Source organism: Pempheris klunzingeri, chromosome 2 (assembly GCF_042242105.1).
Source record: "Pempheris klunzingeri isolate RE-2024b chromosome 2, fPemKlu1.hap1, whole genome shotgun sequence".
Classification (NCBI taxonomy): domain Eukaryota; kingdom Metazoa; phylum Chordata; class Actinopteri; order Acropomatiformes; family Pempheridae; genus Pempheris; species Pempheris klunzingeri.
The window spans coordinates 26830015-26843076 of NC_092013.1; the positions used below are offsets into that span (position 1 = coordinate 26830015).

Sequence of the window (13062 nt, forward strand, 5' to 3'; positions counted from 1 at the left end):
CTGCTTTGAGGTCATATGACTTAGTCACGTTCATGCCAAGGACATGTGCGCATGTCTCAGGCTGCAGAAGGCAGATACACACTCTGAGTCATATTTAGTTTTCATCCAGTTGGGTGGAGAAAAGCTGGGCATTTGTGGGAGGTTAACACTTGGAACTGTTAGATTTGGTACTTTAGGCATTTGGAGGTTGACATTAGGCAGAGTGCTTGTTATACTCCTGTGGAAGGAAACACAATCACAGAGAACAGAAACCAGAGAATTTATGTCAAAGCTGATACGAATGAGTTGTAAAAAGCAACAAACTGACGATAAGTTAAAGTTATACTTTACATCCACTAGCACCCCTAGATCCACAATGTCCAACAATCAACATATAGCAGAAACGGAGGAGTGGTGTAGTATGGCCTCCCAGTGGCATAGAGCACAGAGCAACATTTTACTGATTGGGAAACCAGAATCCAGTATTGTATTGCAGCGAATCTGCTCTGTCAAACATGTAAGAGAGGCGCCTGAGACACGTAACTAAGACCTGCAGCTGTAGGCAGAGTCTTAAATGCTTGGACATGTACTTTTGTTTTGAAATTGAAAAGACACAATGTGATTGACATCCATCAGTGCTGACCTTGTTTCATTTCCTGTTAGTACATCATAGTAAACACAACCAAAATGCCCACTTTCAAAATTGGTAGACAGTATAGACAGGATATACAAGATGTCACACAGTAATATTGTATAACAGTGAACTTTCAGCACACAAGTGGAACAGGGCTGTGTTAGGGCATGTTAGTGTGTTCAGCTGAAGGAAAAATTAAAAAACAAAACAATGCAAATAGATAACACAAGCCTGAGGTAGACGTGTAGACAGTATCTGAATTATATATAATTATATAATGCATGACAGAGAAAAAAATAAATCTGTGCTGATTTTTCTGAATTAGTTACATCTATAATAGATAATAAGATATTAGTTTTACAAATGACCTCATGTAAACAACATATCCCACTCACAACAACTGATAATCCCCAATATGACAAACATGCTAACTTAACAAGATATCCCAGTAATAAGCCACTTTTTATCTTGATACAAACACAAGTAATAGAAGTACATTGTAGGTGTACTTCAGTAAGTGGCCAATGAGGAGTCACAGCCAAAGCTAAATCTTCACAGATCAAAGTGAAAGTGACTTATTCTTATACAGCATATCCCTCTCACAGGTAGAAAAAATAGGTCTAGTAAATGAAGGCATGCTTACTTGACAGGTTCCCAGGACTCCCTTTCAAAGCCTCTGTGAATGGACTGAGCGATGGAGGACTCCATCAGGTCCACATATCGCACAACAAGGGGGGCATACAGGTCCTGCAGGTGTTTGTGGAACTTCCCATTGCACATGTTATCTATGGGAGAGAATGGGACAGTAAATCTAAACACATAGCGGGAAATACTGATTTGTGGTATCATGACAATCACACATGACATACCTGTGTGCCCTTGCGTGCCTGCATGAGACAAACAAAATGGGGATCTCAGAGATGTTTCAGACAAGTTTTTCTGTCATCTGTCTCTAGTACATTTGATTGAACAGATATGTCTTCACTTTAATCACCGTCAGCATGACCGACATACATGTTTCATTCATGCTTTACAACTGTAACTGTGGGCTTTTTACACTCCTGTGTGTGTGTGTTCATGTGCATGTTGAGTTGCAAAATAAATCGGAAGAGCAGCGAGACAAATATTAGAAAAAGCCATGTGCTAGACAGTGATAATGAACAATGACAGGGGAGGTTAGTATTTGTGGCACACAGGCTTCATTAGCAGGTATGACATAACACAACCACTTTTCAAATTTTTGAAACAAAAAGTTGGAGTCTCTGGGTATTTCTAAATCCAACCCGTCAAACACATTTCCCCCAGTCTCCGCCGGCTCCCAACTGGTAAAAAGGCAACACTGACAAAGACCACAGGAGATAAAATGGAGGCCAGTGTGTGCTAATGTGATGCCTCACGGCTCCATGCAGTGTGTCTGCTTTTCCTCTCCCTCTCTCTCTCTTTGTTTTTCTCTCCCCCTCTGAGAATGTGTGTGTTTGTGTTTGTGTGTGTTGGCATTGGAGTCAAGGTCGATGATACACAGTAGGTGCAATGTTTGTTGTGTTCCCTGATTGCCACTCTCCCAATTAGCCACTTGAGCGGCTGCTGTCCACTTGGATGTGTTGTGTCCAGGAGTGTGTTCGCAGGGCTCGCCTTGGCCCAGCTACCACTGCTTTAGACCTCATTAACTCCTCGAATGGCAGCCCAACTTTGGCGCCTGTCTAGTGCTAAGGCTATTTACTGCTACATAAGTGCACCGCTGTGGGGCAACAAAGCAGATGACCTTCTGTGGAAAAGATGTCCCCATGATGACGCTTTACTGAAGTGTGTGCTTGTTACAGTGTGTGGGCAGTGGGGGCTCTGGTCTGTTGTGTGTGATGTCTTCCTGCAAGACCCTGTGATGTTATTGTGCTACATAATAATACTGAGGGCTGACTCGTTGTGAGGATAGTCCTTCTGTAAAGGAAGGTACCATAAGCATCAATGTAAGTATTTTTGTAGATTAAAAAGTCACTCCACTGATTTTACATATATGCTTCAAAGTCCCCAAACTTTAAGTTAAAAACAGATTTTCTCTTACTTTCTTTTTCTTTTTTGCATTCCTATTTTACACAGCTGCAAACACACATTGCAAACAGTTGCTTTCTTTACAAGGCGTGTTGGCTAATATTAAATCTCATTTCTTTAAAACGGGTCTTCAAAATCTGTTACAATTGTGAGATTGTTTTAAAGAAACTGATTCAATGACAAACATACAAAAAACATTTAACATTAAAAAACATTTAATGTTAAATGTTAAAATTAAAACATTAAAAACTGTTAAAACACATCACTGAGCCACACCATTGCATGAAATGTCTTAATTGCCATGAACACACACACACTCCCACATAAACCATCCAGCTCCCCTAAATGCTCACTACAACACCAACTGTCTTACAGCTGAAAACAGCTGAAAATAGTCTGCAACAAATAGCTGTTTGAATACCATTTGTTAAAAATGGTGCCAGTTGTTTCAGGAGATTGTTGAATGTTTGGATTTTTTAATGAAATAATTCATATTCAACTAACTGTTTTTGAGTTGTGAGTTGAAGATTTACACCCTCAGAAGTTTGCTAAGCATCACAGACAGAGTAGAGATGTCAGAAAGTATTGAGTGATGGACTAGCATATTGTTGGATTTGGTCTTTTCATTGGATTTGATGACAGTAAAAAAAAAGGACCCTTATCTGTTACAACTGATATAGGCATTATGGCGTTATGGAATTAATAATGTATTATGGAACATTAACCACATGTTGAAACTCTCAGCAAAGAGTAAAGATAATATAAGAGTCTATACTACAGAGATTTTTTAGGTCATTTGCTCTAATTAAAAATGGTTCTTTGGCCATACCTTGCACCAAACATTTCAGCTGAGTGAATTATAAACTTTATAGCATGCACAGATATCAGGGGTCAGTTTTAGCATTGTTTTATTGCCAGTGCTATAAAAATGTCCCTCCCTCTGTTAACTGCTGGATGGTGTAGCTACTTCCATTGCTATGCATTTCAATTGCCATTTTCACACAATTGACAATATGTAACAAATGAGGATGTGGCAAATTTGATGACACTAACAAGTGAGCATAACGACCTATTTTCAGTCATCTCTGCTCAGCTGAATGAGTGGAGCATGCTCTGCCTTCTCCTTGCCTACCGACAGAAAAACTGAAAGGGGGAAGCATTCCCCAGGGTCAATTAGCACCCCACAGATTGAGCCTGCATTGTGAACAGTGAAGTGTTTCCGTCACAGGACCATGGACAGCTCCACAGTATTTCTGCAGGCAAGTGCATGCAGTTCATTAAAGAGATGGCTGGCCTGCAGCAACCAGCATCAAGACCTGACTATTATCTTCAGTCAGACACTCCTGGCCCTGCACTCACACTCACACTCACACACACACACACACACACACACACACACACACACTCAGAGTTCAGTGTGTTAACTGCTCCGGGCCAAAAGTACATCTCACTTTGACAGGAATGATTTCCGAGACATTTGAGAGATGTTTCGGGGAGATCGGAGTGCACAGGCTGTAAACCTTCATTATTACCATCAAATTGATTTTTGTGGTTAATCATGATAATAGAGATGGGCAAGAAAAACATTATGAACACTGGCCGCAATACAAACATTTCTTTGCTAAGAAAATGAGAAACTTTTGCACAGTCGAAAGGGTATATTGCTCGACAACATACTGACACAAACAGCCTATCAGACCACAAAATATTCACCATTTCTAGCTAAGTATATGGAAACCATTAGGAAAAATCCTATTTTCCAAGCATGGTTGGATGACTTAGGGAAAAACAACAGCCACAGCATGCGCAGTCAGTAAATGAGCTGTTTGTGGTGAATGAAGAGAGACTATAAAACATCCGAGCAGTCAAATTTGTAAAGATAAACTGAGGTGAAAATAATTCTGTTCATTTTTGATTTTTTTGATCATTTTTGTAAATGGTACATCTGCCTCAGTCTTTGTTTGTTTTTTATTATGGTGTGGACTATGAGATTATGTCACAGTGTTAACATGTGGATAATCAGGCCCACATCCCTAGTGTTTGATCACTTCTTCACTGATCAGCATCCAGTAGACCAACTGTAAGGCACGCTTAGCTACTTCAGTCTCCATCCTGACAGTTAAATATGGTTTCTTTTAATAGCTCCTCACTCACAGTCCATTCGCAAGAAGTCGTTGAGCAGCTGGAAGAGGGGAAAACTGTCCCAGCTGTCGGGCGGCTGGACTTCAAGAGCTGCGTCCATATCGGCTGAGTAGAGACACAGGAAGGTCTCGGCATGCTCCACCATCAGGTCTGACCACCAGGCAAAGGCCTTTGGGTGTAGCACAGGAGAGACAGAGAGGGAAGGGAGACAGAATACAGACAGAGGAGAAAAATCAAGAGGTTGAGAGTGAAAGACATGAGACAATTTAGACAAAGAGAGGGTACTTCTGTGCTTCCCAGTGGGCATGTCTTCAAAAATTTACAGTTTGAATCTCATTTACCATAAAGGCAGAACTCCTAATGTAACTCCACTGATCTGTTGCAAAGACCCGTGGCTCTCTTTCACTCTTCACCATATGATATTAAGGTTTTGCCTCAATGACTTCACTCCAGGATCTCCGGGGAAGGATTCTTCACAACACGCAGCAGAAAAAACAGTGCTTGGGCACGGAAAATCACACATTTTGCTGTTGGCCCACAGAGGAAACAGCAGCAGCTCCTTGACAGGCATGGTAGGGAGCTACTTAAACACTCACCCACTGCTCCTTAAGCAAGTCAATCAGAAGAAAGGAGCTAGCGAGCTGCGCCGCACTCATATCTCCACATAGAATAGACGCAGTGGAGTGACTGTTTGGGATCGGGCTACTCTCATGCACATAAAAAACACTCGCTCTCCTCCATGCACCCCCACTCTTGCCGGGCCTCTTAAGAGGGACCCCTGAGGATCCATGGTGTTTGCTCATTCACATCAAGCTGTCAACACTGTAATGTGAATGCACCCATGGGCTTACGTGGTGGTGGCGGTGGGTCGTGTGAGGGAGGGAGTGAGGTGGGGCATGCACTTGCCATGGGAGCTCTTACCATTGGATAGTAGGTATGGGATAGTTGGTGTATATCCAGTCAGTGCCACGTGTGTAATCATCACTTAACATTTGAGGCTGTTACAATAGTGTTAGTGCAGAAGTACAGTGCAAGTCACAGAAATGAGCCAAAACTTTTAAAACTTGTAAAACTTTTAAAATCCGGGTGTCTCTCGAACCTTAGCAATTATTTTACTTTTTAACGTTCCTTTCAAGACTCTCCTGTCAGTACGAATGAATTCCCTGCAGTGTAAAAAGGTCTCGAATTTGAACTTGTTTCATAAGTTGCATAATATAAACCAAACAAAGATGGCAACCAGAAATAAGACGTATGTACCAATAAGTATAAATTCTTTACAGAAGCACTAAACATTAACACTATTTTGTACACTTGTTAGTGTTCCCATTTCACAGAACTGGTCAGCAAAGGCATCTCATAATCTTTGATAATGACATTTTCCTTCATTGCCATTTATCAAAAAGGGGGAAAAGTATTGGGTTCACCCATTCTTGACAAGGTGACATGAGATATGAGCGAGCTCATGTTGTTGCCTCACATTAAACAGACTCAGATTTTATTGGTGATGCTCGTTTCTGACAGTGAAATATTAAGTGACAAAAAGACTACTCAAAAACGTTTTCCTTCACGCTGCAAGAAGCAGCAGAGATACAAGGATTTATCTGCCTGCTTGGTTTCATGCGACTATCACGTAAAATTGGACTTTGGAAATATGCGCAGTATTGAAATTATGAACCAGTAGGGTTTTAATCAGCATCAACATTTCATTTCTATGAACTATGAACTATGGAGGACATTTTCTCCATCTTACGACACTGTATCTAGATCTCATAATACAACCCCTGCTGTTTACCTCTCCAGTTACCATCTGTGTTTAGGCAGCTATCACTTTCATGTTGCTATTTTGAGATGCCCCATATGAAACATCTTACATTTTTCTTCACTGTAAAGCAGGTAAAATATCTTTTTGTAAAGGCAGGACAGAAGAGTCTTGGAGGATTATGAACATATCTTTGTTAGTTTTATTAAGCAACCTATTGGAGTTTTACTTGAATGTAGTGATCAGCGTGAAAGGCTTTAAGTTAAAACTGGTGATTACATATGAGTGACAAAATGTTGCTCGTATATAGGATGAGCTATAACCAGCATCAGAGCCACACAAGCGACAATTAATAAAGTTAATTTCATTGAATTAAATCAACCTACAAAACTGAATGTGCTTTCATTGTGACTGACCAAAATAACAATGGAACTGATATCAGTAGTTGGAGGGTTGGAGTCTAATGCTGGTTAGGCTGGTTTAACAATGTGCTCACATAATTTGAGCAGCAGCATAATGCATTTCACTGAAATGCAAGGGTGCTGATGCTACCTATGATCACACAAAGCATGCCTCACATTCCCTCCATTGTGTGTGCTTCAGGATCCAATGGAGAGGAATGGGTTTTTTAAGGGAAGGAAAGATGACGCAACATCTTCCCCAAGATTCTTTACTGGACTTGGGAGAATAAATGACACATGGCAAAACATGGTAAACAGGTTAGCATTTTCAGGGATGATTTGGGGTAGACTCATAGAAAACAATGTACAGAGTTGTGCTCTTTGAGGCAAAGAGTTACACATTTAGAATTCAAACTCACAACTCCACACTTTGTTTCCTCAGAGCTTTGGTTAATGAGTTCAGCATGTAAAACACATTGCCTAAGTGCTTGTCTCTGTTCTTCGTCACCAAAGGCAAAACTGTTGCTAGCTTAGAAGCTAACAAGCACTGCCACAAGCACTTGATTAGCAGTAACCACAAGCTGAAAGGGGTTCTGGGTCATTGTTGAGAAGGGAAACATTAATGATCCTCTGCAACAATAGCCATATCATTAAGTGCATGCACAGGACTTAGAGTAAGGGTAGGATAGGAGACGGGGCATATGGCACAATCACATACCTCTTTTCCCTGTTCAAACCAAATAAATCATTGAAATACAAAGCAGAGAGGGAGTAAGTCAATTTTGTTTTGATACAATTAATGTAATCTACAGTCATGTATATAGCACAGCATTCACAGTGAAAAGGTAGAAAAACTGGGTAGATTAAGGAATCTTTAAATAAAAACAAGTATCTTTTCAGATCAGTGTTTGCCCGATAAACAGAGAAGCTACTCTGCTGATTGATAATTTTCCACTGCTACCTCAGACTTGCCTACCCTTTAGACTTTAGTGCACATAAGACACAGGGTGATGGTCAAAGATGAGGGACTTTGTATTTACCATTTGAAATCTGAATGAACATGAAACTGAGACTCCCAGTAAGGAGGAATACAAAATAAGTTGCTTAGTATATCTTCTGAAACGAATCTTGAGAGCCCCTGTGGGCTTCACTCATTTTAAAAACTGTAGTGGAAACAAAGGTTAACGTGTTCAATGGTAGGTATATGGATGGGATATATGTAAGCAGTCAATGTTCAAAAGATAAACCAAAATCTGTGACTGATAAATCTGATCTTACAAGTTGGGAAACAGCACCTGAATAGACTCCCTGTGGCTAAAAGAATAATCCACATAAAAAGGAATTTAGCTATACCTACACGGGTTTTCAACCTGATACAAAGGTAGAGAAAATGCAGCATGAAGCTCACATTACAGTGCACAGGCTGGTAAGGAGAACTTTATTCATCGCCTCCAGCTCAGTAAATCACAACACCAGTTGGGGCTGCACGATTTTGGTTTTACTCCAAAGAGTTGAACTAGTTTTCAGATAACGGTGTTTAGTTTTGGAGTGTACTGCCAACCAAGTACTGTAGAAGGTTTGCAGGTGATGGAATGTGCTCAGTGGCCGTAGTGAACAACATCAGCTCTTGCAAAAAGGCTGGTTGTGTATATGAATTAGCTTAAAATATACACATTCACTTTCCATGTTGTTATTGACATTGGCAGTGATACTTAAAAAATGTCCACTTGTCGGCTAAGTGGTGAGACAACCTGGTAACGAAAGATCAATATGTTGCGGTTACCATCTGTTTAGTACACTGGTCAACATATCTTGCACAGGCCATTATTAGCACTGTCTTCTGTCCAGAAGTGTTTAAAGCTGCTTGCTGGGTGTACGGAGCAGTTATTTGTAGGGAATATCCAGAATGTGGCCTCTAGTTTCACAGTGGTATTACTGACTCTAATGGTCAATAACAATGTGTACGATGAACCTGATGTGTGTGTACACAGACTGGCAGGCCCTATAATATTACACTGATGAGAAAAATAAACTCACTGTTTACCAAGAGAAAATATGTTACTACAGGATATTAAATTAAGATAAATAAGGATACAATCATGACATGTAAATACAATATATTACAAGAGAATACATCTCAAGAGTTTTGATATATTATGCTGATGTTCTGAATTACTTAAGAATGTCAAACATGCTAAGCTCCTCATAAAGTCAATTAATCTGTGTGTGTGTGTGTGTGTGTGTGTGTGTGTACCAGCACACTAACCTCAGCATGGTGTTCCTCATTTTGCTGAAGCACCTCAATGACCAGCTCAGCCAGGCGAATGGTGTCCTCCAGTTTTTTGGCAGGGGTGACTAACCGCCCTACATTCTCTGGAGCACAAAGGTCAAGGGTCAGTGTGAACAGCCTCAAAGTCTGATCACTATCTATTCTTTCTTAAACAAAAGGTTCTTGTTACTACTGTATGCATGCAACCAAAAGCAGCCTTTATAAGAACATCCCTAGTTAGAAATATCAAAGTGTGTCTTGTTTGATACAGTATTTAGATTGGACAAAAGTAAACAACATGCATGTTATCCTGCTTAGGCCCAAACACTGAAGCTGAAGGGTTATGTCACTCACAAATTTTGGACATAGCTGTTGCCTCAAATGTGATCCTTAGTCCAGTCTATAGCCTCAGCCTAAACCACTGGGACAATCTCATGGTCATATTAAAAATACAAGCATGAAATATCAGTTTGTTATAATTAGGGCTGGGTATCAAACCTAAATATGTTTTGCACAAAAAACTAAATCGTGTGACTAAATAGTTGCTGTCAGATTTTAAATCAGAATTGTGTTAATTGTATATAGCATTTTCTTGAGGCAAAGTTTATGTGCACCAACGACTTCATGTCTTACCCAGCCCTAATTATATTGTAATTCAAGGATTGCTACATATTGCTGAAGCATGTTTGATATCAACACTGTCCCCCATGAGTGCTGAAAGCACTGTTGGATGGCTGGAGGTGATGGCCTGTGGTATGTAGTCACAAGTCACATCTCTGTCATTGTGACAGAACAGTAATCTAGAGAAAACATGGACGTGATGAGGGATGTAAACAGCATGTACATTGAACACTCATCATGCAGTGATGTGGCGGTTATGCTGTGTTTATCTCCACAGTATCTTACTTTGTTAGTTTACAGTGCCTCCAATTCATCCATTTGTCTCATTTAACCATGAAACCTTGCTGTGCTTTATCGCCTGCAGTAGAGTAGTGAAGTCAGTAGATTTTAATTGGACAGCCAGGGTTCTAAAAGTAAACACTGTATCATTGGAGTTTGGAGCATTTCCTACATGTGGATGGCCACCAAACTCTTCCTGTGCTCAAAGCTACCAGCTATTTTACATAACAAAAAGATACGTCTGCACAGAGAGCATTGCGGTGAAAGATATCCAATAAGCAAGCTTCAGTTCTGTTATATTGTCACCAATGGCAGGGTGAAGTCAGAAGTTGAGCTTTGTTGAAGACAATGGATGAATTTATCACTTTGAATCAATTCAATTAATTTTAAATTAGTGTCAGGTCAATTCAGCTGCTATGCTACAGTGCTATGCTTCTGTCTGTAGGAAAAAAAAAAGCATTCTAAATATGCTACAGTTCTGATTTGACAGCTTTGTCTCAAGTCATCTCCAAGACTGCTGAGGCTATGTTATTACCCACAACCCACATACCAGTTTGAGCGAAAGGTAGAGCATAGAACGACGCCCATTATGTGAAGCACTGCCCATCCCACAAAGCAGCCAACAAGAAGGCAGCAAACTTGATCTATGTCCCAAGTCGGGGTAGGGCTGAAGAGCTACATTATTCTGGGTATTCAGCGATGAAACAGCGACAAAATTAACTTTTCCTCCACACGTGTTAACAGTGAAACTTCAGTTTGTTGAATTTTGTCTGCAAAGACTAATAATAACTCAGTTTTGGTCTTGCTTTGCAAAATGTTGCATTTGCTTGTTTGGTGTGAAAGCACAATTAGGCCCTTGTGTACTTTTCCACAAACCAACCCAAAAATACAGAGGTGAGACAACCAGCGGCATTTCTCTTCTATTGTTAATTTCTCCTGGAGACGTAAACTAGCTATGGAGAATTGATTCATGCTGTTTTCTTGTCATGTCTCAACTATCTCGTTCACCTGCCTCAGCCTGTTTGCACCACCTAAGCTCCAACTCTTGAGGGAACTCTACGGTGATGTGTTTAATGGAAGCACAGTGATAACACGACACATTAATTTTGTACATGTATCCATGTTTTCTATCACCACCTTGCCTGTTTTTTGCTCTCATTTGCCTATCTTCAACCTTTGTTTTGAAAAATGCCAAATGAATTACTAATACAATACAGAAACCTAACCCCACACACCTTCCTACTCTACAGCATTACTTTTCAGTAATGGTTAGCATGCCACATAGTTGGAGCAGATCAATGGGTCAAGTGATGAAAAAGGTTAGAATGTTGGAATAAAGCGACAGTACGTCACCGCACACCACACAAAAAAAGTGTGTGTGCTATTTTCACTGTCTCACTCAGCACCATCAGCCTGCTGGATAAGAACACGTACACACACATAGTGCTTTATTGGAGTTAAATTGGATACGTCAGAGTCGTGATGGTGTTCAGTCCAGCTACTGGCAGAGCACTTGTGGCTCAGTGATGTTGTGGACAACACAGCAGGGTGATGGGTGATTGTCTGCTGCAGCTTAAGTCATGCTAACATGGCTGAAAGCTTCCACAGAATGGGACTGCTGTACTGGTTCAAAGGGGGGATTGTTAGAAACTAGTAATGTCTATCAAGTCAGAGCTTTTATGTCAGAGTTTGGAAGTGTAGTTTCAGAGAAGAAGGAACAGTTATATTAAATACAGATATTTCTGACATGTTGGAGGTTTGAAGGGTATCTAACTTGTTGTCAATCCAGCCTTAAGTGGATGGAGGGCTTTTGCTCACTGCTGTTTAGTAGTAGAGAGTCCACAGTTATTGTCTTCTTAGTTTGAAACTCAAGCCAATTAAGACAAAATGCAGTTTTTTTTAAAAGCCATAATTTGTAGGTTTTGAAAATGGCAGCCTCCCTTGGTGACAACATAAAAAAATACATAGTGACTGCGACATCCAGCCTTCATCGAGACGAGTGGCACTGATTTTCACTGAGATTGTTTCATTTTCTGCAAACTAAAGCTTTTGCCATCAGGAAAAAATAGAATAACAAACAGGCAGATTAAAATAAATGATGCCTATGCCCTTCTTAGAGGGCAAGAGAAGAGAAAACACTTCTTGGATTGAAATACTTTAAATGCCACCTTCATGCAACTGTGTTTTCTTCCATGCTTGGATGCACTCTGTTCCTCTCTTGACTCATCAACAGAGGTGATTTTCACTGGCAATGTGTGAAGCATCTTAAAAATTGTTCTCCCCTTCATTAACTCATTCCTGCTCTCCTGTTGTATTTTGCCAATGTTAAATCAGTTTCTATGCTTTTAAAGCATGGGTATCAGTGTAAGACCTCATTTGATCTTGGATTTTATATTATTGGGATTCAATCAAATTGTTGCAAATTTAATTTTTTTTCCACTACACTGTTTGAACTTAATTTGTTTTACTTGTTTTTCTAATTCCTGCAGGAACTGGTCAATCTCAACAAAGGTTGCATCTCCATTCTGAGAATTCATAGCAGTGAAAAACATCACATGGGGGGGGACTAATGCCGTCAAAACATTCCTGAAACATGATTGAGCGATGTACAAGTATCAGGAAGGTTATGACGTGGTCTATGGTGGTATGGTTTAAGGTAGACTGGGTGTTTCCTGGTCAGGAATCACGTACAGTAACAGCAGGTTAGACATACAGTACAACGTCACCTGGATCCTTCGTTTTTTTCTGAGATTTCTCCACTAAGTAAGGGTTACAATTTAAAAGAAGAACAGGTTGCAAGGATGGAGAGATGGTAGACAGAGGTAGGAAAGTGTCAGGTAGAGGGTGAGAGAGAAGAAATCATTTCAATACAGGTAGTATAAGCAGAGTTAATGGAAAACAGGAGACAGAAATAAAGGTAAGAGTTAGATTA

At 40.2% G+C, this 13062-nt stretch overlaps 1 protein-coding gene across 1 annotated transcript in view; it reads right to left on the reverse strand.

The window, feature by feature from the left end:
* The window catches only part of cadpsa (Ca2+-dependent activator protein for secretion a), a 154531-nt gene that overhangs the window by 36560 nt on the left and 104909 nt on the right, over positions 1-13062 (reverse strand). The window contains exons 20-24 of the mRNA XM_070839590.1: positions 9228-9334; positions 7680-7688; positions 4814-4970; positions 1257-1398; positions 83-217 (exon numbers count right to left, since the gene is read on the reverse strand). Coding sequence (XP_070695691.1) covers positions 83-217; positions 1257-1398; positions 4814-4970; positions 7680-7688; positions 9228-9334 — 550 coding nt within the window. The remainder of the gene's footprint in view (positions 1-82; positions 218-1256; positions 1399-4813; positions 4971-7679; positions 7689-9227; positions 9335-13062) is intronic.